Here is a 24,807-nt window from a genome sequence, read left to right as displayed (position 1 = left end):
TTCTGGGTTTGTTTTTTTGTTCGATTTTTGGGTTTTTTTTGGTTTTTTTTTCAGATCTGGGTTCGATTTCTGGTTTTTTTTTTTTCTTCAGATTATTCAATTTTTCATTCTTCGTTTTTCGTTATTCAATTTTTCATATCTTAGTTTTTCCAAATTTCAAATTCTAATCATCCAAAGATACAATACCAATATCTGAAAAATTGAACAATCTGGACATACAGGACTTGGACAATATAATAATAATAATAATAATAATAATAATAATAATAATAATAATAATAATAATAATAATAATAATAAAAAGAAAAAAGAAAAGGAAAAGAAAAAAAAAGACCTAATACAACGGAAGAAAGATTTAATATAACGGATTGGGGAGCAATCCGTTGTATTAGGTTCAGTTATTCCAAAAAAAAGAAGTAAGGAACCTAATACAACGGATTGGGCAATCCGTTGGATTAGGTATATGTACCTAATCTAACGGATTGCCCAATCCGTTGTATTAGGTTCTTTTTACCGTTGTATTAGACCTAATCCAACCCTAGCAAATGTGACGGTTGCTTGCCGTTGTATTAGGTCTAATACAACGGTTTTTAACACCTAATACAACGGAAATAGGGGTTGTATTAGGTCTAAAATGTAGTAGTGTGTATGTACTTTGTTGTAGGTATATGAGTTATAAATCATAACGGTTTTTCTTTGTAATGTGCAGCTTCTTTGGATACCGAATGGGCTCGAGTTCATTGCCACATTGGTAATCAGATCATCGTAATTCGTAATGGTTTGGAGGCTTCTAGGTCGAAGATAGGTCAAAAGTACCGACAGTTGCCCCTGTCACGTATAAACGGGAAGGTGTCTCAGCATTGTTTGAAGGTTCTCGATGAGGAGACAAGGAGGATGAGGGAGTTGAGTTATCAAGTGCACGAACGATGTGGATGTGCAATGCGTGTGACCCACGGTTTTCCCTGTGCTTGCCAGATACATGATTCGCTAGTTGCTGGGACAGGATTGTACATCAGGCAAATTCACCCGTTTTGGAGGACGTTGGTTATTGGTGATGGTGATGATGGGACCCACATTGGCAATGACTCGACTGAGGACGCCGCACATTTTCGTTCTCTGATGGATAAGGTAATCGGTAGTGATCCTGCTGTTCTTCGAAATGTGTCTCGCATCATTGAAGAGGAGTTGCATCCGGATCATTCTGACCTCAGAGAGCCTGTTGTAAACCACCGGGTTCGTGGTCGACGAAGAAACAATGATACAAGACGTGATCGTTTTTATTTTGAACATGTGAACCGCCAATACACTGACCGTGGTGCACGACAAATAGGTACGATTAAGAGTTGTGTTTTTCACATAAGTCAGCATTTACTAAACTTTTAACTCAACCCTATATATGTGCAGGAGATGTAAATGACATAAGCCAAAGCCGGTATCGACACTCGCTTCCAGGGCCGATGTTGCCTTACACCACAGGATGGAAGGATGTCATTGGCGATGGTAACTGCGGGTTTCGTTGTGTGGCCGCGTTCTTCTTCGGTGATCAAGGGCGATGGTATGACGCTCGAGAAACAATAGCGAATGAGGTCCTCGGTTATCGAGCCCTATATGAGAGGATTTATGGGCTTGGAAGACTTGAGATCAACGTGGAGCGTATTCGATGGGACGGTGGGGCGGTTGATTCCCGTCATTGGATGGCTGCAATTCAAGATTTATTTCCTATTGCGACTTGGTTCAACACAGTGGTTATTATTCTTGGTGTAGGCCAAACACCAACCTGCTACTACCCATGCCTCACGATATTGCCGTTGAGGGCAAGAAGGGGGGTCACGGCACCGGAGCGAGAGTTTGTCATCGCTACAGTTGGGGGCTCACATTTTATTTGTATTGAACTTGCACTAGATTCGCCACTTCCCCCGATTGCAGGTTGGTGGACCGAGAACCACGACCCAAGTGTTGACGGTTGGGATTAGCGTTACGCAGCTAGAAGAAACATGTGGGATGCCTTAATTAGATAATGAACATATTTTTGTACCTTCATTTATGTTAAACAGTTGTAGTTATGTAATTTGTAACGAAATTAACTCAATTAAACAGCCGGCGAACAACATAACCACAAAAACAATTGTTCAATCCTGAAAGTACATGCCGAATAAATAGTATGTCAACGAAATGCGTACAAGTCAAAAAAAAAAAGCAAGTTCACAACCCCATCATCGCCCTCCAATCAGCTCGCAGCGCCTCAGCCATTGCTATTGTATCACGCGACACGCTCGGATACTCCTCCAGTGTCCTGTTGATGACCTCCATGGACCGACCCATCCACTGCAATTAAAAATAAGAAGTTTTTTTAATCATAATTACCGTACCAAAAAACACAAGTACTTACGTAATCCGTTTTAGTTCTCTCTGGCAGTGCGCGACTCTCATTTGATGACGCAACTGGAGAAACACGAGGATGAGAAAATCGGTACAACCACTACATGTAACCAGGACCGACCGTAGGAGCACCACCACCAAGTCTGCTTAGGGCACCTACCATGACACTGAAAGACAGACCAGGGACAAACCGAGTCCACATCACATATGTCATCTCTAGCGGAAAGTTAACTCGATACATCTTCAAGTTCGCCGGTCTCTTTGCCTTCTCAAGCCTGATGATGGCTTGTGGAATGCCCTGGACGTATCCAAGTTGTCGAACCACTCGATCAGGCATATATGGCTCAATGATGCTATGATACTGGATGCAGCCAATGAAAAGAGTAGCAAACACGCGTCGTGCTGGATCAACTCCGTACGGTAGCCAATTAACTTCATTGTCAGTCAGATGATCCAACCTAGTACGAAAAGCGAGGAGGCGCTCCATGCTCTTGTTGGGGCACCTCGACCTTACATCCCAGGCGGACGCACGAGGAACAGTAAGCTCTCTGGTTAAGGTCCCCTGCTGAGGACGAAAACACGGAAAGTACTCGTAGATCCACGCCTGCAGAAGCGTAAGACAGTCGGCGATAGAATCAGCATCTTTTCGTGATGCTGTACCCAATTGCCGGTACATGTATGCAAGCACAGCAGAACCCCAAGAGTAGTCACTAATCTGAACATCCTCAACAAAAAGCTCGTTGAGGAAGGAAGGATGAGTACGGTTTCCACTCTTGTTGATAGGTCTTATTTTGCACATGTTTTAGGTGGGTATCTAAGCTCATTTGATTACAAAATTAGAGATCTTTGGTGCATATTTGCATTATTTGCTTAAGTTGTGCTCTACTACTCTTCGTTTGTGTGTTTTGATGAATTTCAGGTGATTTATATGCAAATGGAGTATGGTTGGCTAATCTTGAGTATAATAATCATGGAGTATGAAAACATATTTCTTAAGAATATCAAATCATGTGTTCGAAACGAACTTGAGTGAAAATGAAGCAAAACGTTGATGAAATACTTGACAAATATGACACCTGTTCACTATTATGCTCATAACTTTTGATATAAAAATTATAATGGAGTGATTCAAATTGAATTGGAAAGTAGACTTGAAGACCTTTCCAACGATATATTACACGCCTCAAACGGAGCTCTGAATATGAAGTTATGACTATTTAAGATGAGTAATACGCGCAGCAGAGCAGGTACGTCCGTGCCCAGCACCAGGCACGTCCGTGCCTGGAAGTCAGTAGCCACATCAGTTTATGCACCCATAGAGGCACATCCGTGCCTATGGAGAGGCACGTCCGTGCCTCCTGGATTCCTTGTGCGCCAAGAAAAGATGTTTATCTTTTTATCTTCCTAGGCCTATATATACATTAAGTAGTGTTTTTTTATGAATTAAGTTTTATTTTATTCTCTAATTCACATTATTAAGAACTAGTTCTCTCTATTTTATTTTCTTTACTTTTGTAATTCAAGATTTATACTTTCCACCTTCAATTTAATTCAAGATTCGGTTTTCTTTTAATCTCTTGTTTCTTAATTATGTTTTCTTTAATTATTTTTGTTATTGTTTATTTCATTATGAGTGAGTAGATTTCCTATTTCGAGATCTAGGGTAGCCCAATTATAGTTGATGCATGAATTAAATCTTTAAATTCTCTAATAATTATTGCAATTGCTTATGCTAAATTGATTGTGATTATGCCAATGCTAGATTAGACGTAATTTTAGTATTGCGATTATTCCATTGTTTCTATCACAACGAGAGTTGGGTTTAAACGGATTTGAGTAAATCAATTTAGGGTTTGATTCTCAACACGAGAGTAGTTGGGTTTGATAATTGGGAAGTTAGAGTAATGTGTTCAATGTCTCTAATATGCATGATACCATGAGAATAGGCTTGATTGTATGTTAGGGAAGCCATTGATACTCGAGAGAGGTCTTTGGTATTTATTAGGGTTTACTTTTCACGGTTCAATTGGAATTGTATGTTAGGGGTAGAAATATAATTGCATCATTCATAATTGTGGTGATATTTGATCTTGGATGTTTTAATTACTTGATTTCTTCATATTCTTTAGTTTATTTTCGAATTTTCCTTACATTAGTTCCTTAGTTAATTGATCATTATTGATTCTTGCTTAGTAGGAATTTGAGTCTATTTAATTATTTTTGAACCTTAGTCTCTTGGGATTCGACCCTTGCTTGCCCTGCTACGTAGTAGTGGTCAGTTAGGTTATATTTTGTTAGGTACGCGACACGCCTATCACTTGTCCAGAAACAAACATCCGCCAAGTACTAACCACAGGTACGCCCTGTAATGGAAACTGAAGGGCCTTTGCGCCTCCAAGGTCGACTCCATTATCCTCTCAGTCAGCACCCCACTACCCTGCCATACAGTTTTAGTACCGCACTTCTCATTCAGCTCTTCCGCAGTCATATCCAAGGTAATCGAGCACGCGTCCCGTAAAACGTCCGTGCTAGGAGTAGTGGAAACCATGGAACCACCAACACGAAGCCCTAGAATATGATACACATCATGCAACATGATCGTGATCTCCCCAAATGGCATGTGAAACGTGTTCGTGTCTGGCTGCCATCTCTCAACAAAAGCAGAAATCAGGGGCCAGTCAAATCGCCGGAACATGATCCCGGGTAAGTGAGATAGACCACTGCCATCAATCGGTTCCAGGTGCTCCTGCGGAAGACGAGCGCGCCAGTTACCCAATTTAGTACACAACTGTGTCCTTCTCAAACACCGCAGAACATTTTGCTCCTGCCCACCCCATATGTAGGCAGCCACGTGACCCCCAAAACTAGGAATAACAGTACCATCCTCAGGCCCACCTGGCATCGGCTCCTGCACCACCCATGACTCTGACGAGCTGTTAGAAGCTTGAGCTGGTTCACTACTACTAACATATCTCTTATGGTCACCCCTATACACAGTACGGTAATCCTGAGGGTCATACTGTGCATCTCCAGCAGCTTGACTTCCTCGCTCTTCATCCTCATCGTCAGATGAAGGCACTCCAGTAGACGAATACATGGGGGCGCTCCCCAATGACTGATGCTCCCGCGACCAAGTACCAACAGTCCCATACTGCTGCTCATGGTGAAACGGTGCCTGCGAATTTCCTGCACCACCTAACTCCCTCCTAACAGACGCATTCAAACGTCTTGATCTTGCATGACGAGGGCCAGAACCCTTAATCTGCATTAAATAAATAAGTACAGAATCATATTTCAATAATAATTCATATTCAAAAAAATCAAATCAAAACTATAATAAATCAAATCAAATAAACAATAATAACAACATTACTAACAATAACAATAATATTATTCTTACATTACTAGTATACTACTAACAATAACAACACACTAATAACACACTACAAATAATTTCAGCACAATAACAGGCCAAATCAAAACTATAATTAACCACAAAATTGCCAAAAATTAAAACGCAACAACGACAACCAAAAAAAAAAATTACAATAACAATAACAATAACAACAATTTAAGTCAACAACCATAATACATAACAACAACAACAAAAACCAATACAAACCAAATAAAATTTACATAACAATAACAATACATAACAACAACAAACTTATTAAAATGTAAATCAAGAATTATTGCTAAACTATAACTCATGGAAAGAAATATTGCAAAACAATAATTATTGCAAAACTAAATCAACAAAAAATACATAACAATAATTATTGCAAAACTAAATCAAGAAAAAAATTATTTTAATGCCACAAATCAAGGAAAGAAATATTTTTAAAAAATTTTGAAAAATAAAATAAAACATGCAACAAATCAACCAAACCGAGGAAAAACAGAAGAAAAAAAAATCTGGAAACCCAAAACTTCCGCCCAGAAATTCCAGAAGTCAAGAGGAACTTCCGGAAATTTCAGGTGGAAACCACCACTTACGCCTGAAATTTCCGGAAGTTCCTTTGGACTTCCGGAATTTCTGGGCGGAAGTTAGCTTTCCAGATTTTTTTTTAAATTCAAAAACTTAAAAAAAAAAAAAAACTCACCGGTTTGCCGCCGCTAACGTCGCCACCACGACCACCAAACATCAACCCAATTCTTCGTCGGTTTGCCATTGTCGGATTCAACGTTTGATTGCTAGATTTGCTTGACTTTGAGTAACCTTCAACGATTTTGGTTTTTTTTAAAAAAAAAAGAATTTCTGTTTTTTTTCTTTTCAAAATTTCAGATTTTTTGGAAGGTTTTAGAGAGAGAAAGTGTCAAAGAGTGATTTGTGAGATGGGAAATGTCTCGTAAAACCCTAACTTAGTTTATCGAGTATTTATATACGGAGGGCAATTTAGGAAATTCAAGTATAAAATGTGAACGTCACCTAGTAAATTGCGAACAACGTTTAACAACACCGTGTAGACATTCGACCAAAAAAATCTGTGATGGTTGAAATCCGGTTAGAATCCTATTTACCATATAAAAAAAAATAAAAAAAAAAAGGAAAAGGGCAATTTAGGTATTTGAAAATGAGAATCGTAGAATCAGTGAAGAAAACGAAGAATGCAGAAAAACTCCATGGAAAATCAGGAGAGATAAATGAAAGTAGCAGGCTCAATTTCACTATTAGCAAAGCCAATTGCAGTGCTTATATTCTCACTCTTTATCACCCTCCTTTTCATCTTCATCTCTAACCCGAATCCAGACCCAAACCCGAACCCGAACCCGAAACCGAAACAAATGGCAGCGGGTCGGAGCAGGAGCTTCATATTATGGCTTCATGGGTTGGGTGATTCTGGACCAGCCAACGAACCCATCAAAGGTTTCTTCACTTCTCCTGAGTTTAATTCCTCCAAATGGTCTTTCCCTTCTGCCCCAGCAAACCCAGTTACCTGCAATTGTAAGTTTTTACTTTTATTTTTTATCTGATTTTTTGCTGATTTTGGCAGTCTTGTTTGTGGGTTATGAACAAAATTGGTAATTGTTTGTTGATTCTTTGTTTAATTTTGTTTATGGGTGTTTAATTTTTAGTTTTTGTGTGTATCTCTATCTATTATGTGTTTATTTTTGATTTGAGTGAAAATATGACTTTCTTTTTTTTTTGGTTTTATTTCGATAATCAAGTTACTGAATTTGTTGCAAAATTTAGCAAATTTATGTTGATGGTTGTTGAATCTTGTACGGAATATAAATTTTGTTTCGTCCTTTGCTGCATATCTGAATTTATTTTGTGTCTGGTTCGACTAGTACTAGGAATTGAAAATTCAGAATATGAATGTAGGATGGTTACTTTGAGTGATTTGATTGTAGCCTGAGATCGTGGTGTAATGTGCAGTAGAAAGAAGTGTGTCTTGAGGGTAAAGAGGAATTGATGTTTCTCTTATTTGGATTACATCTTTTAATTTCACTTTTGGTGTGTGGGTTAGAGGAAAATTATCACTGTGCAAGGAATAAGTGCAATGGTTTAATTATGATTTTTGAATATTAGTTCCAATGTGCCAAACTGCCAATGTGGTTTGCTGTTGCTCATGGAACAGCTTAATTTGTCAGAGTTTAGGCATAGGGTTAGACAATATAGGTAAAAGATCAAGGTTATGTGGTGATAGTATTAGATTTAGATGCCGTCATTGTAAGGGATAGGGAAACGATTGACTGGGATCTATTCAGAAGATGTACATCAGTACATGGTGATAAGCTATATGTTGCATTGTTGACATTATTATTCTGTCCGTGGACAGTAATTCTAGCTGATCTCATGGAGTCATGGTTAGGGGTCTATCATCTACTTAGTGGTCAATATATGAGAACCTCCTTTGAGTTAGGTGTATCCAATGTTCATTTGAAGATCTTCTAATTGAGCAAAACACCATAGGGTACACACTACCTAGCTCTAGGTTTAATAAATTACCAGGATGCACCTATGAGTTTGCACTATTTGTATTGTGCCAACTGCCAAGTCATGAGATAGGTATGACCATAGAAAGTTGTCATTCTGTTGTGGTAATTAATCAGCAAACAGATATTATAAAACTCAAACAATCATTGAATCATGATTGCTATTAGCCATTGTAGTTTTTTTTCTTTTTCCTTTTAATTCTGTTTAAAATTCTTCCCATTTCCATATGTTTTCTGATTTACTTATACTTGTCCATGAAGGTCATCAGGAAAGAAATTAACTGGTAATTGTTGAACAATATCCTATATTATTGTTTGTCTATTGAATTGAGAATATATGTAGATTGTAGGCAACTCATCTGTTTCAAATCCTTATTTATGTTTATTGTTTAGTGTCTTAGTTACTTAATTGACATTCTCTAGGAAAGCAACTAAAGAACTTAACCATCAGGATTCTACTCCAACCTAGGAAATAAGTATAAAGAATTTAGAAAGTTGCTTATAGGGGTCAAATATTTACAAATTGAAAATTAAACAAGATGGAGTTTAGGTTTTCCCAGATTGTTCATTTACACAATTTCCGGAAAAACTTTGAAATGTCACTTCTCTGTTGCCCAATTCTTCTTCCTCTCCCCCCCCCCTCCCTCCCTTTTTTTTTTGAGCTTGATAGATTTTCTCCTAAAATATTGAAGAGTGCTATGTTTTTTTTCCCCTCTCATTACTCTAAACTTATTTCCTGATATTTCTGCTCTAGAAGACTAGAATCATGGGTCATAACATTTTTTGCTAAGCGGATAGCCTGCTTTTCTTTGCAGATGGCGCTGTCATGCCCTCATGGTTCGACATTCCTGAGATACCAGTGACGGCTGTAAGCTACTCCATTTGGTTATTCTTGATATGCACTTGTTAGTTTTGCGTCACTTTTGTGTGACTGTTTTAAAAGAATTTTATAAAACTGACATTCATATCATCCAATGCCTTGTCTGAACTAAGCTAAGGGAATGTTATAGGCATTAGCCGAGGTCCTTGACAAGGCCACATAGCTAGTTACAATTGCCAAGGGTAGTTGCGCTACTGATTTGGCCTGGGCTTGTAACCAACCAAGGCTAAAAAGCTCAAATAGCACAACTCAATTACCTAAGGAAGTTAGATTTCTGAGTTCTAATTTTCCAGGAAACCATTGATGAGATATTTTGGAAAACATGTAGTCTCCCTTGATTACTGTGGATTTATTCCAGCCATGACAAATACATGTTGAGGATGTAGGTTTTGAAGTTTTAGATTATAACTCGTGGATAAGGAATCCATTTATGATCTGGGAGAGAACCTCATGGGAAGGCTGGATGAATTATTCTTAGCTATTTCGAAAGCCTCAAACCATAGATGGCACTTAACTCAACATTAATTGACCCCAATAAAGGACAATTTCTATTATACCCCTTTAGGGCAAAAGTTGATAATTTTCTTTTGAAATCCTGTAGCTCCTCAAACATAAAGCAAGCTCGCTTGGGTTCCACATCTCCCATCTGGACATAATTGACACTGGATCCAATAACAATCCTTAGGAAGTCGGTATGCATGTAAGACGATTTCTGGGCTTCATAACAAACCTTGAGTAATAGCTATAGAGTAATCTTCAGTCAGAACCAGAATAAGCACATCCTTATTTGAAGAAGGGTCAGAGTCGTGCCCTATAGATCACACACATGGTTAGTCTCTAAAACACTTGGACAGAAGACTCCATAGCTCCCTTAGCCCACTGATCTATATTTGAGACTGAATTTAAAGTTTCCCAAGGCTATAAAATTTTAAAGCTTTGACTTACACTCTTGAATCTGTTTTAGTGGCATCATCCAGCTTTGATTTACACTCTTGAATCTGTTTTAGAGGCATCATCTAGCTGAATCTAGAGAGAGGCCTCCTTGATCTCGAAGAGTGTTGTTGTTGTTGTTGTTTTTTTTTTTTTTTTTTTTTCAAACAACTCCTTGAAAGCTAAGACTAGTGATCCTTTTGTAATTGCTTGCAAGTTTCTTATATGCCAAGAATCATTTTGTGCTCAAAGCAGAGCCAATAGTGTCATAATTTTTTATTTGTTTAATTTTTTTTTTTTTTTTTTAAATGATAAGAAAGGAAAGAAAGCAAGCAAGAGAAACTTTTTAAAAGGAATTAGCACTCATTGTGTGTAGTAAATGAGATATATAGAGGAATATTATGTGTTATAAGATAATTAATGGAACTGGAAGGAAGATATTCTGTCTGCTTTACCTCTATCTATATTATGTTTTATAAAACAAGGTGTACATGTTAGCTGCATTGATCCAAGGCTCCAAGCTTTTAGAATGAAATTTTTTAAGCCAAATGAGAGTATGAGACTGATTTATCTCTTTGTTGATCACATCTAATGTGAAACTCACCTACTTGCTTGGAGACTTATGTAATACTGCCTCCCATGTAACAAAAATCTGAATCCAACTCAGCTTAGTGTTATTCTCATGCTCTATTCACTTAGCAATAATTTGATCATACACTAACACTAGTTCAATGCCCTTCAATCAATCACTCAAAGCCTTAATCCCATAACTGGGTCGGCTATATGAACCAAATTTGATTATTCCGTGCAGTCATCGACATAAATCTTCCTCCTCCATCCCTTACGATCCAATGCTTCATCCTCATGCAAATCCATATACTTCATATCCTTCCTAACTCTTTCCAACCAAGTCATTTTCGGTCTCCCTCTCCCCCGTTTAACCCCTCCATGTTCCCACTCTTCGAACCGGTGCACCCTCGGGTCTCCGTCTTACATGCCTAAACCAACGCAAACGATTTTCCCTTAGTTTGTCTGTAATGCCTATCACACCTACTTTCTTGTGAATAACCTCATTTTTTATTCTATCTCTTAGAGTGTTTCCGCACATCCACCTTAACATGCGCATTTCTGTAACCTCCATCTTTTTAATGTGCTCCTTCTTAGAAGCCCAACACTCTGTACCATAGAGCAACACTGCAGTCCTGTAGAATTTTACCTTCAATTGTAAGGGGGATGCTTGGGTCACTTAACACTCTCGTTGCCGCTCTCCATTTAAGCCACCCCGACTTAATCCTGTGGGCCACGTCTTGATCAATGTCACCATTTTTTTGGATGATCGACCGAAGATACTTAAAACATTCACTCATGGTCAAATCCTTTCCATCCAAACTCACCACTTCATTGCTTACCCCCCTTTGAGTACCAAAGCGACGTACCAAATAGTCATTCTTACTCCGACTTAGCTTAAACCCCCTAGATTCCAACCTTCAGATTTGATAAAATGTATGTAGCTCATCTGTGTGCCCCAAGTCAGCTTCACTATTGTTCTGATCAGTATCATCACTCAAATTTAGCTGTTAGATATTAGCTTCTTGGAGAAAAGAGGCTAGAAGTTTCTTGACTGTGGTCTGATCTATCATCTATGGCTAACCAGTCACTAACTCATTTTGGCATACTTGTTGGGTAAATGCTGTGTTATAACAACTTTGCTGTTATCCTTAGCAAGACATTGACATTCCTGGCTGCCGACTTATGTAGTAGTCCCTCCGTCTTAAATAATGGAGAAGTTCAATAGTTGGGAACTTCTGACTGGGAGCCATTTTTTATGACTTCAATAGTAAAAAATTCTACGAGTATACTCATTATTCAATAGTTTTTACATTTTAACCATACTAATTTAGTACTCCACATCTCTTTAGGATTGTTAGCTTAGTGTAACATAAGGGTAAATTCACTAAATTGAGTAAGTTCAAGGTTTAACTTTCTAGAATCCAGAATGTGACCTATTGTTTTGGAACAGCCTATAAAGGATTGGGGTCCATTAATTTGACAGAAGGAGTATATTGCATATACTTATTCTTACAGTACCTTTACTGGAGTATGAAGTATGAAAATATTCTTACAGTACCTTTATTATCTTTTTCAGCATTCTCCAAATGATGAAGCTTCTGTGTTGAAAGCAGTGAAAAACGTCCACGCAATGATAGACAAAGAGATTGACTTAGGCATAAGTCCTGATAACATATTTGTTTGTGGATTTAGTCAAGGAGGTACCTATTCTTAATCCCTTCGCGCACTCGGAATTTGTACTCAAGGTTTGACTTTAACTACTTGGAAAGCTTATTCAGTGGGGGTCAATTCTTGCAGGTGCTTTGACCTTGGCTAGTGTATTGCTTTATCCAAAAACTTTAGGAGGTGGTGCAATTTTCAGTGGCTGGGTTCCTTTTAATCATTCCTTTATTGAACAATTTCCAGCAGACGCAAAGAAGGTACAAGGTTCTTGTACTTGCAGTTCAATACAATCTGTTTGTGTTTCTATTATGGGAAACATTCTACAAGTCTGAACTTTCAACCTTGTCAATTAGTAATCATGCATTAGATCATTAAGCACTTTGAGCAGTGATTTTCCATGGACTGAGCACACTTTTTCCATTTTCTTTTCTTTTGTTTTATTTTTCTTTTTCTTTTTTTTTCTTTTTTTTTTCCCCTCCTTTTCCTTGCTTTATTTCCTTCTTTAATATCTTTGAAGTTAAGAAAAAGAAATCTGGCTGACCCCTAAGGAATTTGAAGACGCTTTGTACACGGCACGAGTCAATTTTTAGTTGAAATCCACAACACTGATTATAAAAGGCGGATGCATATATTCAGTCTTCAGTATATAAAATACTTTAGAAGCACTCACTTGCATGCCTACCCATCTTTTGGCTTCTCAAATTGTATATTTTCCACAATGTCAAAGTCTTTTTCAAGCCACTTCTGCCGTCTTTTTAGTAACACTTGTTTGGTGCAAAAACTGTTATTTATATAGTTTGTGTTTGTGCAGACACCAATTTTGTGGTCACATGGATTATCTGACCCAACTGTCTTATTCGAGGCAGGGCAAGCTGGTCCTCCTTTCCTTGAAAAAGCTGGTGTTACCTGCGAGTTTAAGGTACTTAATGACGTTTAACTGTTTACTATGAAGTATTAACTACTCGTCAAGAATGATAAACATCCATCTCTGACATGGGCAATAATTAGACTGATGGGACATTTTTTTTATCATCCTTGAGATGGAAGTATCTTGACTCACCACATACATAGCCGAAAAAAATTCTTAGATTTTCCCATCCTTGAGATGGAAGTATCTTGACTCACCACATACCCTATTGGTTTATTGCAGGCTTATCCAGGTTTAGGACATTCTATTAGCACCGAGGAGTTGAAGAATCTTGAATCATGGGTCAAGTCATGTTTAAGTAGCTCTTCTTAGCACGTTCCTCTCACCCTCATTCTTTTATGCTAGTTTGCCAAGGTGAATTTGATGATATATACCATCAACATCGTTCTTGTGTCACCCACAGTCACAGTTCTTGATTACATAACCCGGCTTGACTTGATGATGTTTGTGCTCCAATCTGTATGGGTCTATTTGACCTTTGCATTGAGACAGAGACATACAAGTATATCAGTTGTATCTTTCTGAACTGCTCCATTGTGGAACCAATTAAACCAAATCAATATTCTAATTATGGAAAGTTCTTGCTACGTGTATGATGTATCTTTTTGTCACTTTGTCTTTGTTATCTTTATGCATAAACAAATAAAAGTATGCAGAAGTGAAGATTTTCTTAAATCATTTCAAGCTGATATTTTATGAATTCAATAATCCCTTTTGATTCTTGTATAATTTATAAGCCAAATTGATGAGATAGGCAGGTTAAATCAACATGAAAGGTGGTACTTAGAATTTTAAAATAAAATAATTGTAGCAGTGGTACGTGCCGGCCCACTCTAGTTAGTACACCGTATTAATGATAACTATTTTTCACAATAGCTCGAGATAAGTTCAACACTTGAATGTTCAATGGGGTGATACTCAAGATCTGAGATTGTTTGATGTCTACAATACTTTTAAATAGGCATAATATTATCGAATTAAACCACAGAAGGGATAATTTACCATATGTATTCACTGAATGACATGATCCAATATTATAGCTTATCATTGAAGTCATTTTATCTTATAATTTTATTTTAGAAGTAAGTAATCTGTCTACCATCCATATCAAGTAAAGTAGTAAACCATATTTCATAGCTAAATCACCTCACCAAACCACTGACAAATGACAATCCTCTAAGACCTTTTATTTTTCTATTCACTTTGCAATGTCGTTATACATTTGGATTTTTTGTTACAGTAACAAGCAACCTCAAAACTAGGCTAGTGTACAATAAACTAACTGTACCAACCCTCCTAAGTCCTACGCAACCAAATAATTTATAAAATGTGATCAATGAAAGGGTTACAAACTTACAAGTGACTCTTCGCATTAAGAGTGTGTTCAACAAATTTAGTTTTTCATATATTTTTTACTAGCTATAGTCGATTTATTATATTAGCTACTAGCGATTGAGTAAATTTAGTTTTTCATATATTTTTTACTAGCTATAGTCGATTTATTATATTAGCTACTAGCGATTGAGTATTGAAAAGGATATGATAATTTATTGTAAATTGAGAAGGGAGCAATCAGATTTTTTTTTTTATTTTATTTTTTTTTATTTTTTTTTTTTGGTGCGAAAGAGGGACTAGGCTCCAAAACATATATAGACGTTTTAGTCTTAAGACATATCCTTTTAGTTTTAAGCTTGAGGGACTAGGCTCCAAAACATATATAGACGACTTAGACGTTTTAGTCTTAAGACATATCCTTTTAGTTTTAAGCTTGTAAAGCTTGTAGATACTCGATATAACTATGAATCAACCTTTAGCCATTCAAATGATTGAATATCGGCACTTTGACAGCATTAAAATTATTATCACATACTCAAAATCATTTATTAATTTACATATACCTTATTAATGGCAATGGTGGAGTCAAGATTTTGAAGACATTATATCAATATCATGATCATTAGTGTCAATTATTGGCTCCGCTACTGTCACGTAAATGAGATAATGAGAAGTGGAACAAATTGCGAAAAATTGTATAGTGGACCTACAACATACAAATCTAGTTGAGTAGTACGAGCAGATTATGTCAAATAATGTTGGAGACGTCAGAGCTCACGAGTGTTGTTTTTACGGAGTACTTTTTAATGTGTGCACTTTCAGAATTTTAATTCAGGAGTTCAACAAAAAAATTTGAGCCTAATAAAAAAAAAGAATTAGAAAAAGTACAATTCAAATCAATAATTTTTAATAATAGCATGAAAAAAAATCGGCCAAAAACCGTAAAAGAACAAAAATGTAATGACAATCCATTTTACAAGGCTAAAAAACAATCGGGGCCCTGTTTTATCCTCTGTTATTCGTCAGTTATTACAGGCCCGTTGCGGTTGAGAAGCTGCCTACCCAACAGAGGTAAAATTGTTAGTTGCTTAAAAAAAAGGGGTAAAATTGGAAATAAAATACGAGTACTATGTATTCTTGTACATTACTCCCTCCAGTATCCGTCTCGCATCCCTTAAAGATTGCTTTATTTAGGGTTTTATAGAATTTATGACGTGTTTTAAACAGTAAATGTCTTAATTTTCATACATGTATTAAACAATTATAGAGTATATCAAAACGAATTTAACAAAATCTCATAACACTGTATTATTTCTTATTAGAAAAAAATAGTTAAACACCATTTCTCTTTCATAATATCTAAGTTAACTTTGGTTGTAAATATTTACGATTTACATGAGAATACATGATACTAGATAGTATAGTTTAAAAGTTACTTATACCATCCAATTTGGATAGTATAGTTTAAAAGTTACTTGTACCATCTAATTTTTTCAAGAGTAATTATGTGCTCCCTACTATAAGACGTAATTTCAATTGACTTTCTATTATAAGGACCCAAATAGAACCACAACCCGTCATAATTTCTTAAACTAGTTTTTGTGATTCCAACACTAGAAAGTGAGGAGAGGGGTTTAAAGGGTTATCATTCTAAACACGTGTAGACGTGCAGTTAAAAGAACTCGACCTTAATTATGTCCTCAAACTTACAAGATTAATTCAATTCAAGTAAACTAAGTCTTGCTTAGATATATCCGATCCCCAATTAAGAGTACTACATACCTAACATATTCATTTACTACATACAGAGCTGGAAACAAGACTATAAACAGATTGTGACCCTTGAATTGTAGGGCATACCCAAGTAGAAATACTCCTGCAGATACACTGGCCTGAAACGCTGCAAAAACCAATAACGGCATCATCAATTGAATGGTAATTGCGTAATAAGAATCTGCCAAACATATACCGCGATGCACGTGAACCCTGCTAGGCTGCTCCCAATTCACTATACTTAATAGTTAACACCCTATCACATACGTTATCTTCATCGTTTTACATACTTGTAGTTGTAAGTCGTAAGGTAACTTCTTAAATTGGTAAATGATCTTCATTTTCTTGTATTAGGAATTTATGAGGGGTGAATTTGACAAGTTTTTTAGGCTTTTCTTATCTAACATTCTTTGTAGAGAGATTAGCTATAGACCTCTTGATGTGGTTATGAGAAAGATTTTGATAGATCATGAGCAGCGCCGTTAGTATAATTATTATAGTCTTAGTGCTGTAAAAAAAATCTAACTTGATTTGACAACTATTTGACTTATTTTGAAGTGACTCATACCATAATTGGTTGTGTATGAGCATTAACACAACGATTTATCATGATTTATGCACACCTAGTTAAACCGATCAGATAAATCCAATATGCACATCCAGTTAAACCGATCAGATACAAATCCAATATGCACACCCAATTCATGAATTTAATAGCATTCAAAGGGGGTGTGAGTGTGACTGGTGAGGTGATTACTAAGTGATTTAACTTGCATGCATGTATATTCTCATATATGTTATGACTTCTTGTAACTATCCGCCTCGTCTTTGGACTCTATCTATATGCTATGGTTTAATATATGTTGATCATCGAGTCGAGCTTGTGGCATGCTTTTCTTGCATAGCCTTGTGATCGAGATTGAAAATGATGCGATATGAATTACAATATACTTGATGTTCTTTTGGATTATGTTCTTAAAAGTTAATGCCAGTCAACTTTGACTTAGCCCATGCAACCCAAGTTTTACGTAGAGTTTGGTTTCTTCGACTCCAACTTGAGTTAACTCAACGATTAAGATTTCTTATCAAATTAGAATAAATCTAATTCAAGTCCCAAACAATTTATATTTTACTAAGCTCGAGCCAAACCATGATCAACTCGAATAAAAATCATAAAGGCAATCCAAAGCATATTAAATTGTGATGTTATTGTTATTATTGTTGTTACTTCATTGGTGACTAAGATCATAATCTTTTGGATTGAATAGAGTTAAAACGAACTGAACCGAATCGAATTTAATAAAGTTGAATTAACTAAACTTAATATAACTGAACTGTGTTGAACTCAACCTAATGAAGCTTAACTGTACTAAAATAAACTTAATAAAACTAAATTGAACATAACTAAAATTTGAAGAAAAAAATAAGTCCAAAAGAACGCACTTTAAAAATCTAATTATTAGCCCGGATTTATATCGTGTCTCTAATATAACACTTATAATGACCATCTTTTAACGCGTCATAAAACATACCCAACTTCATATAAAAGACTCAATCCAACGGTGACGAGAAAATATTCTACAATAAACTCCTTCTAGGTCGGGCTCGCGACGAAAAATCTTGTCATAAATGATGTTTTATGATAGGCTAACAATGAAACTTCTCGTCGTTAATGGGCTCTTTTCTTGTAGTGATGGGGTCAAAGTAACCAAACCTAATAACATTCCCTCCATTAGACTATAACAATACATTATTACATTACATAACCATTAACCCTCACCATATAGTAAAAGAACCAACATTACATAAAAACAAAGGTCCACAATGACAACTCAACACAATAAAGAGAAAAACAGAGGAAGAAGAGAGAGAAAATCAAAAGAATAAAAAGACTCATCAACCATTCCTTAACCTCATTATTCTTCCTCTTTCCCTTTCTTCTATATCAACCCAACTCAACTCCTTAGATAATACTTCTTCTTCCTCCCTCTCTTTCTCTCTCTACTTTCTCTCTCCACCATGAAAAAACTCTACCGCAAAGGTCAAGTCCACCCTTCTCCTTCACCATCTTCTGATCAATTTTCTCTCTCTTATCTTCCTGCTGCAATCCTAACACTTGCTGCTACTCTCTCTCCTCAAGACAAAGAAGTCTTAGCTTATCTTCTTTCTTGTTCTTGTTCTTCTTCTTCTTCTTCTACCCCTTTTGATTTTGACCCTTCTAAATCCTCTGTTAAAAAACAGAGTAATTTTAACACTAATAATAATCTTCAGCACCACCCTCCTTATTCCAGCTGTTATTGCTTCACCTGCTATACTAGCTACTGGGCTCGATGGGATTCTTCCCCGAATCGGCAACTTATTCATGAGATTATCGACGCTTTCGAAGATAATTTGGTGGCGCAAAGGAAGAAGAAGAAACAGGGGTCAACCCGGAAAGAAAAGAGGAAGAACAGTAAAACAAACTTCGATCCTAATAATAATAATAATCAGGTTTCTGATAAGATTAAGGTTAATGATGATGCCAATCCTAATGGGTCAGATGGGTCGGGCCGAGTTGGGCCTGAGTTGGGCCGGGTTGAAGAACAAGGAGGTGAAGAAGAAGATGATGATGAGAAGATGGTATGTGATGAAATGAAACAGGGGTCTGTAAGGAAGATTGTCAGTTTTATTGGTGAAAGAATTTGGGGAAGTGTTTGGGGTTGAGAAATATTGATTAATAAAAAATTTAAGGTGGGTTTTAATTTTTGCTAATTTTATGTGAAATATAAATCTGCTAAATCAAATTTTTTTTTTTTTATTTTTAGATGCTCTATTTTAAAGTTTCAATCTTGTATGATATACTTCTCCCTGCTCTTTTTTTTGTACTACTATGTAAAAAATATATATATGTGGGCAGTTTTGATAATATTCTCATATGAGATTAGGGTTTTTTAATTTTTTTCTTCAACAAAAGAAAAAAAAAAGAGGGTAGAATATGTACTTCTATGTGTAAAAATTATGTAATCCAATCATGAATACTATTTTAGGTTGGAAATAAATTAATTTTTCTTCCTCATTTATGGGGGGTTGCTATGTATTATTTATTTATTTATTTTTATTTTTTACAAGTGCTATGTTATTTGCTATAGTAATTTAACATGCATATAATTGTATCTTTGTTCTATTTTGGGTTGGTTGGTGGATGAAGTTGAGCTAAAATGTTGAGTCAAATTGGTGGGAAAACATAGTCCTTTTTATTTACTTTTCCTTTGAGAAAGATGTGTGTATTATAATTAATCTTTGGGATTGTACAATTGGTTAATCTTGGTGGCATTTTGGATATGTTAAAGAGTTTCGAAGTTAACATCACTTAACAAATTTAAGGGCTGAGACCGGATAAAATGTCCAATTTATTTCAAGCGTGAATTGAATAGCATATAGGATCACAAATGTGGGACATTAGATTACTTAAGACTTGTAGACTTGTAGTAAATGCTTGTAAAATTCTTCCGCCCTTTTTCAATTCCTTCTTCTAAATTAACTATAGTTCTCTTTGTTTAGTTAGTTTTTTTTTTTTTTTTTCTTAATGCTTTTTTCTGAAAATTAGATAATACACCCGGGTGCACCATGGGTGCACCATGCTCATGGTGCACCCGGGTAAACAAAAAAAGGCGGAAAGAACATATAGTGTTTGATAAAGAACATACCTATGTTTGACAAAGAACATACCTTTAATATGTTTTTTGAGTGTGATCAGTGTGTTCTTTGAGTAAAATTATATGTTCTTTATATTATAACTTATGTTATTTAACATATGTTGATAAACATATATTTTTTTTGGGTTTAATAATACAAAGTATGTTCTTTGAATTTGGCGTGTATGTTCTTTAAGGTCGTAGTGACTCCCAAATTCTATTTTTTATTATCATATGTCATGTTTAAATTACTTTTATTATCGTATATTCTTTGAGTTTGATTAGTGTGTTATTTAGGTATTAACTATATGTACTTTACAATATAAATTATGTTCTTTTAACATATGGTATTTTGAAATTTGATATTGAAATCTTAAATTATTTTTAATTGAAAATAATGTTAGAGTAAAAAAAAAACTAAATTATTATGGGAAGTTCAATTTTTTTTGGAGAGATAGAAAACTATTTTTTGGGGAAATGATATCTTTGGTAAGGATTTTTTAAGAGGTGATTAACATTGGCATGACTCGCATCCCGACCCGATCCGGCCCGAAATAGGGTGGGTTTGGGCAAAGCTAAAAATACATTTTTAGTTAAAACTCGAACCGGGTTCGAAAAAAGCCCGAAAACCCGCTACTTTTCTACGGGTTTGGGCACAAGAAATTATGATATGGCCCGGCCCTACTCGATTTTTTATCACCTCTAAATTTTTCCCGTTAATAATGTGTAATTTTTCAGAAAATTTTATCAAGTTTTTATCTCGTTCTTTTTATTATATCTTTATGTTCTTTGGTAATGCATGTTTTTGTCAAATACAAACATGTTCTTTGTCAAATACATGTATGTTCTTTATGAAACACAGGATGTTCTTTCCGCCTTTTTTTTTATTTATCCGGGTATACGATGAGCACTGTACACCCGTGTGTATAAACCACGGATTACTTTTTTCTTGGTGTTATTTTTGAAAGTTTAACATTGAGCTTTTAACCTACGAATATAATGATAGCAAAACATTGGCATGATAACCACTTTGTACCATATCACATAATTACCTATAATTAGTCAAATGAAAGTGTTTATGTAGGTAATTAGTAGAAAATATTGGGATGATTAAATTTTATAAAGATGTACTATTATTTTTAATTAAGAAGTATTGATCAATGATGCTTTAAGGTCACCTTTTTGTGGGTTTCATTATAAGCATTGAATTAGCCCAACTTATATTCGTTGCACTCCATAAACATTTGTCTTACTTTTTATTCCATTTTTGTAATTGGGTTCCAATTCTCTTACTTTTTCTATGTCAACAAATATTCCATTGTAAAATAGCTCTCCCTCTCTCACCTTTTTTATGATGTTTTTGTATCCTTCAATACTTTAATTACCCTTTAATATTCTTGGGAGAGTAAGTCGTAATTTAGGGAAATTTTAATTCATACACACATAATATATAAAATCATTTATTTGGGATAAAGTCAAAAAAAATTTAAAAAAATGTTAATAATGATCACGTATCCATGTCTCTTGTTGATAAGAGGATCCAATCATATATAATGGTATATATCTTCGTTTTAATTTAGCTATTACGGAGTACATTACAGTTCCGTGAGTTCAACATATATATATATATATATACTTCCTCTGTTTTTTTTAATATTTGCAATATTTTTGTTTTCACGCTTATCGATGTATTATTTTAATTGCTTATATCTTTAATTAATTAGGAATATGTAAAAATTATAAACATTTGATATTATAATAGTATAAATCGAGACGAATTTAAAAAGATTTCACATGATTTTTTATTTTTTTTAGCTATAAATAAATCATCAAAGCTAGTTAAAGTAATTATATAAATAGTATAAAATTCAAACTGTTTCATGTATAAAGGGAGAAAGTACCAGTATATATTTTAAGGGGAATCTCCAGAATCTAGTAAATGGAAGCTGAGTAATGGAACATTTTTATAGTCTGTATTTGTTTTAAACTAAAAGGACAAAGATATACGGAGTACAGTGAAAAGGTGAAATGATGGAGGCTGTCAAATCCCTTTATTTCTGATATATTCTATCCTTATTACGTAGGATGTAAGAAAAAAAAGGTGGAAAATTAATCATACTATACCTTCTCTCTACTACTTTACCTTCTCTCTTGTTGAATAATGTTGCTCAAAAATATTAACTTATATTGATGTCTACCAATTATTCAACAGTTTATAAAATAAAATTGGAATAATACAAGAGATTCTGGCTTAGTACTTAGTTGGAAAAGGCCTTGCAAAATAAAATTGGTTGTTGACTATGTTGAGTACGGTCCTGCTGTTTTAAGCTGATCTGCTCTATCTTGTCCTGCTTTGCTCTGCTCTGTTTTACTGAAATATGTTTTACTGAAATCTGCTCTACTCTACTCTGCTCTGCAATATGTTGGAAGCCCTGTTCTACTGAAATCTACTTTGTTTTGCTCTGTTCTTCTTTGCTGAAATCTGCTATGCTTTGCTTTACCCAGAAGCTCAAAAGAACAGGGAACTTGATTAATTAGTAAGAGGTCTCCGATCGATCGCTCTTTTTATACTTTTTTTTAAGGAGTGATGTGGTTCTAAGGCATCAATATTGTTATTTTTAATTATTTTTATGTTATTTTTAATTTTATTATTAGGTGATCGAATTTATTAGGATATTTTTGTTAGTTTAATTCGGTTAGTAGAAGATAAGCTTAACTTTAAAGATCATAGTTGCAAAATATTATATTTACAAGTTAGGGTTAGTTTCCTAATTAGATTAGAATTTGTTCTACACGTTTTTTAGGCTAATTATTTAGCTTATAAATACGTGAGGGTGTTTAATAAAAAGTATGATTGATTGATTTGAAATTTATAATGTTTTCCGTAAGCTTGTGCTTATGTATTCTTGGTCTAGTTTAGGTTTTAAGCTCGTGTTGCTTAGTGTTTATTGACCGAGACTCAAGATTCCAAACCTTTCAACTGTGATTGAAGGTTATATCCATTAAAATCCATATCAAATTGGTGTTGGCTGCTGTTTGACGAGGGACGAGTTTGACAATTTGTGTAAAAGAACTCAGTTTCGAAGGTCATATTGATCGACTTGGTTCTCCTTCGTTTCATTGGGTTTTGGTCCTCACACTTTAAATCTATTTCTGGACTGCTTTTGTGTGTTTCTCATCTGCTTAAACATGGAGAATCAAAGTTTGTTTGAAGCATTTATAGTGGAAATCAAGAAAATGAATGAATGTTTGGATATAATTGAAGCACGTCATCAAAGATGTATCGTGAGAGTGGCTTACAAGATATGTCTTGTGAGAAGGAGAAAGTAGAGCAATCTATTGTTGAGGCTATATACGAGGAAAGATTGTATCTTTACTGAGTGATAATCTTACAAATCCAATTTCAGAGCAATCTCATAAACAACTAGTAGAAGAAAAAGAAATTACGGAGCACAAAAGTGTATATTTGTCTAGTTTCATTGACGAGGAGGTTACATTTGTGGTATCTAAGTTGGAATCAAAAAGTCAAATTTCTACAACTTCCTTTTACGATGATAATTGGGATACAAATATTTTCACGTATTATTTCCATTATATTGATTGCATTGACAAAGGTGTGTCATCAATTAAATTTTTGGAGCATTCTATTGAAGTTTGTGGTGCATTCAATGATGTAAGTCATAAGCATGGCGTGGTTGGATGGAGACATATTCTTTTAGTTCATATCACTACAAGAAATAGGCCTATTTCCGACGGACATCTTCCGACAGACATAAATTTCCGTCGAAAATCCCATATATTCCGACGGATTTATATTATGTCGGAAATTTCCGTCGGATTTCCTATGAAATAAAAATCCGTAGGAATTTATGATTCCGTCGGAATATTAATTTTCCGACGCAAATAAAATCCGTCGAAAATTTTCGACGGAATATTCCGTTGAAACATTAAATTTCCGACAGAAATAAAAATCCGTCAGAAATTTCCGACGGAATATTCCGTCGAAACATTATATTTCCCACAAAAACATAATCCGTCGGAAATTTCCGACGAAATATTCAGTCGGAAAATTAATTTTCCTGCGGAATATTCCGTCAGAATATAATAAAAAAAAACCCTTAAATCTCCGGAATCTTCCTATACGCCCTTTCAATTTCTCTCTCCTCCTCCTTCTCTTCCTCTCTCCTTCTATAGAATCTCTCTCCTCCTCCTCCTCCTCTTTTCTCATTCCATCTTTTCTCTCTCCTCCTCCTTCTCTTCCTCTCTCCTTCTCTTCCTCTACGCCCCTTCTCTTCTTTTTCTCTCCTTCTCCTTCTCTTCCTCTACGCCCCTCCTCCTCTCTCGTTGTTCTTCTTTTTCCGTCATTTTTGCCGACACCACCAACGCCGACCTCAACAACAACAAACACCACCATTTTCGCCATCAACAACACAAGGTTTTCCAGTCAAATTTGACCATGAAAACCCTAGATCTAGGGCTTTCATGGTCGAATTTGGCCTCGTAAACCCAATTTCGAGGTTTTGTGCGGTGGAATCAAGGTATGTATCTTTTTTTTTAAAAAATTTGTTTGTTGTATTTTTCGGATTTTTTTGGCTATTTATGGTGGTGGTGGGTGGTGGCTGTTGGAGTACGACTTTTGGGGGGGTTAGCGAGGTGGAAATACGGGTTAGGGTGGGTTTTTGGGGTTAGGATCTGGGTCGTCGTGGGTATTTTAAAGATCTGGGCTAGGTGGGTTA

At 35.4% G+C, this 24,807-nt stretch overlaps 3 protein-coding genes across 3 annotated transcripts; 2 read left to right on the top strand and 1 right to left on the bottom strand.

Annotated features, from left to right (window-relative positions):
• Positions 1 to 4,693: 4,693 nt before the first annotated feature.
• Positions 4,694 to 6,551, bottom strand: LOC110687534 (protein MAIN-LIKE 1-like). The gene is made up of 2 exons (XM_021864192.1): positions 6,483 to 6,551; positions 4,694 to 5,641 (listed from the first exon to the last, which is right to left on the bottom strand). The coding sequence occupies exons 1-2, from the start codon at positions 6,549 to 6,551 to the stop codon at positions 4,694 to 4,696; spliced, it is 1,017 nt and encodes a 338-aa protein (XP_021719884.1).
• A 378-nt stretch (positions 6,552 to 6,929) lies between these two features.
• On the top strand, positions 6,930 to 13,964 carry LOC110687431 (carboxylesterase SOBER1-like). Its single transcript, XM_021864078.1, has 6 exons — positions 6,930 to 7,324; positions 9,135 to 9,187; positions 12,276 to 12,399; positions 12,497 to 12,618; positions 13,173 to 13,280; positions 13,512 to 13,964. Exons 1-6 carry the CDS (start codon positions 7,024 to 7,026, stop codon positions 13,599 to 13,601), a joined length of 798 nt encoding a protein of 265 aa, XP_021719770.1. The 5' UTR covers positions 6,930 to 7,023; the 3' UTR covers positions 13,602 to 13,964.
• A 4,103-nt stretch (positions 13,965 to 18,067) lies between these two features.
• Positions 18,068 to 19,469, top strand: LOC110687430. Its single transcript, XM_021864077.1, has one exon. It carries the CDS (start codon positions 18,417 to 18,419, stop codon positions 19,098 to 19,100), a length of 684 nt encoding a protein of 227 aa, XP_021719769.1. The 5' UTR covers positions 18,068 to 18,416; the 3' UTR covers positions 19,101 to 19,469.
• The last annotated feature ends 5,338 nt before the right edge of the window (positions 19,470 to 24,807 follow it).

The sequence above is a fragment of the Chenopodium quinoa genome, unplaced genomic scaffold (assembly GCF_001683475.1).
Source record: "Chenopodium quinoa cultivar QQ74 unplaced genomic scaffold, ASM168347v1, whole genome shotgun sequence".
Classification (NCBI taxonomy): Eukaryota; Viridiplantae; Streptophyta; class Magnoliopsida; order Caryophyllales; family Amaranthaceae; genus Chenopodium; species Chenopodium quinoa.
The sequence above is the reverse complement of the archived record's forward strand: the minus strand, read 5'-3'. Positions and strand labels throughout refer to the sequence as shown.

Bases quoted from the DNA above. Each gene is read 5' to 3' on its own strand.
- LOC110687431 (XM_021864078.1), top strand. From the start codon at position 7,024: ATGAAAGTAGCAGGCTCAATTTCACTATTAGCAAAGCCAATTGCAGTG. The intron at 7,325-9,134 runs GTAAGTTTTTAC...TTTTCTTTGCAG, and splicing joins AAACCCAGTTACCTGCAATT to ATGGCGCTGTCATGCCCTCA. The intron at 13,281-13,511 runs GTACTTAATGAC...GGTTTATTGCAG, and splicing joins GTGTTACCTGCGAGTTTAAG to GCTTATCCAGGTTTAGGACA.
- LOC110687534 (XM_021864192.1), bottom strand. From the start codon at position 6,551: ATGGCAAACCGACGAAGAATTGGGTTGATGTTTGGTGGTCGTGGTGGC. The intron at 5,642-6,482 runs GTGAGTTTTTTT...TATTTAATGCAG, and splicing joins ACGTTAGCGGCGGCAAACCG to ATTAAGGGTTCTGGCCCTCG.
- LOC110687430 (XM_021864077.1), top strand. From the start codon at position 18,417: ATGAAAAAACTCTACCGCAAAGGTCAAGTCCACCCTTCTCCTTCACCA.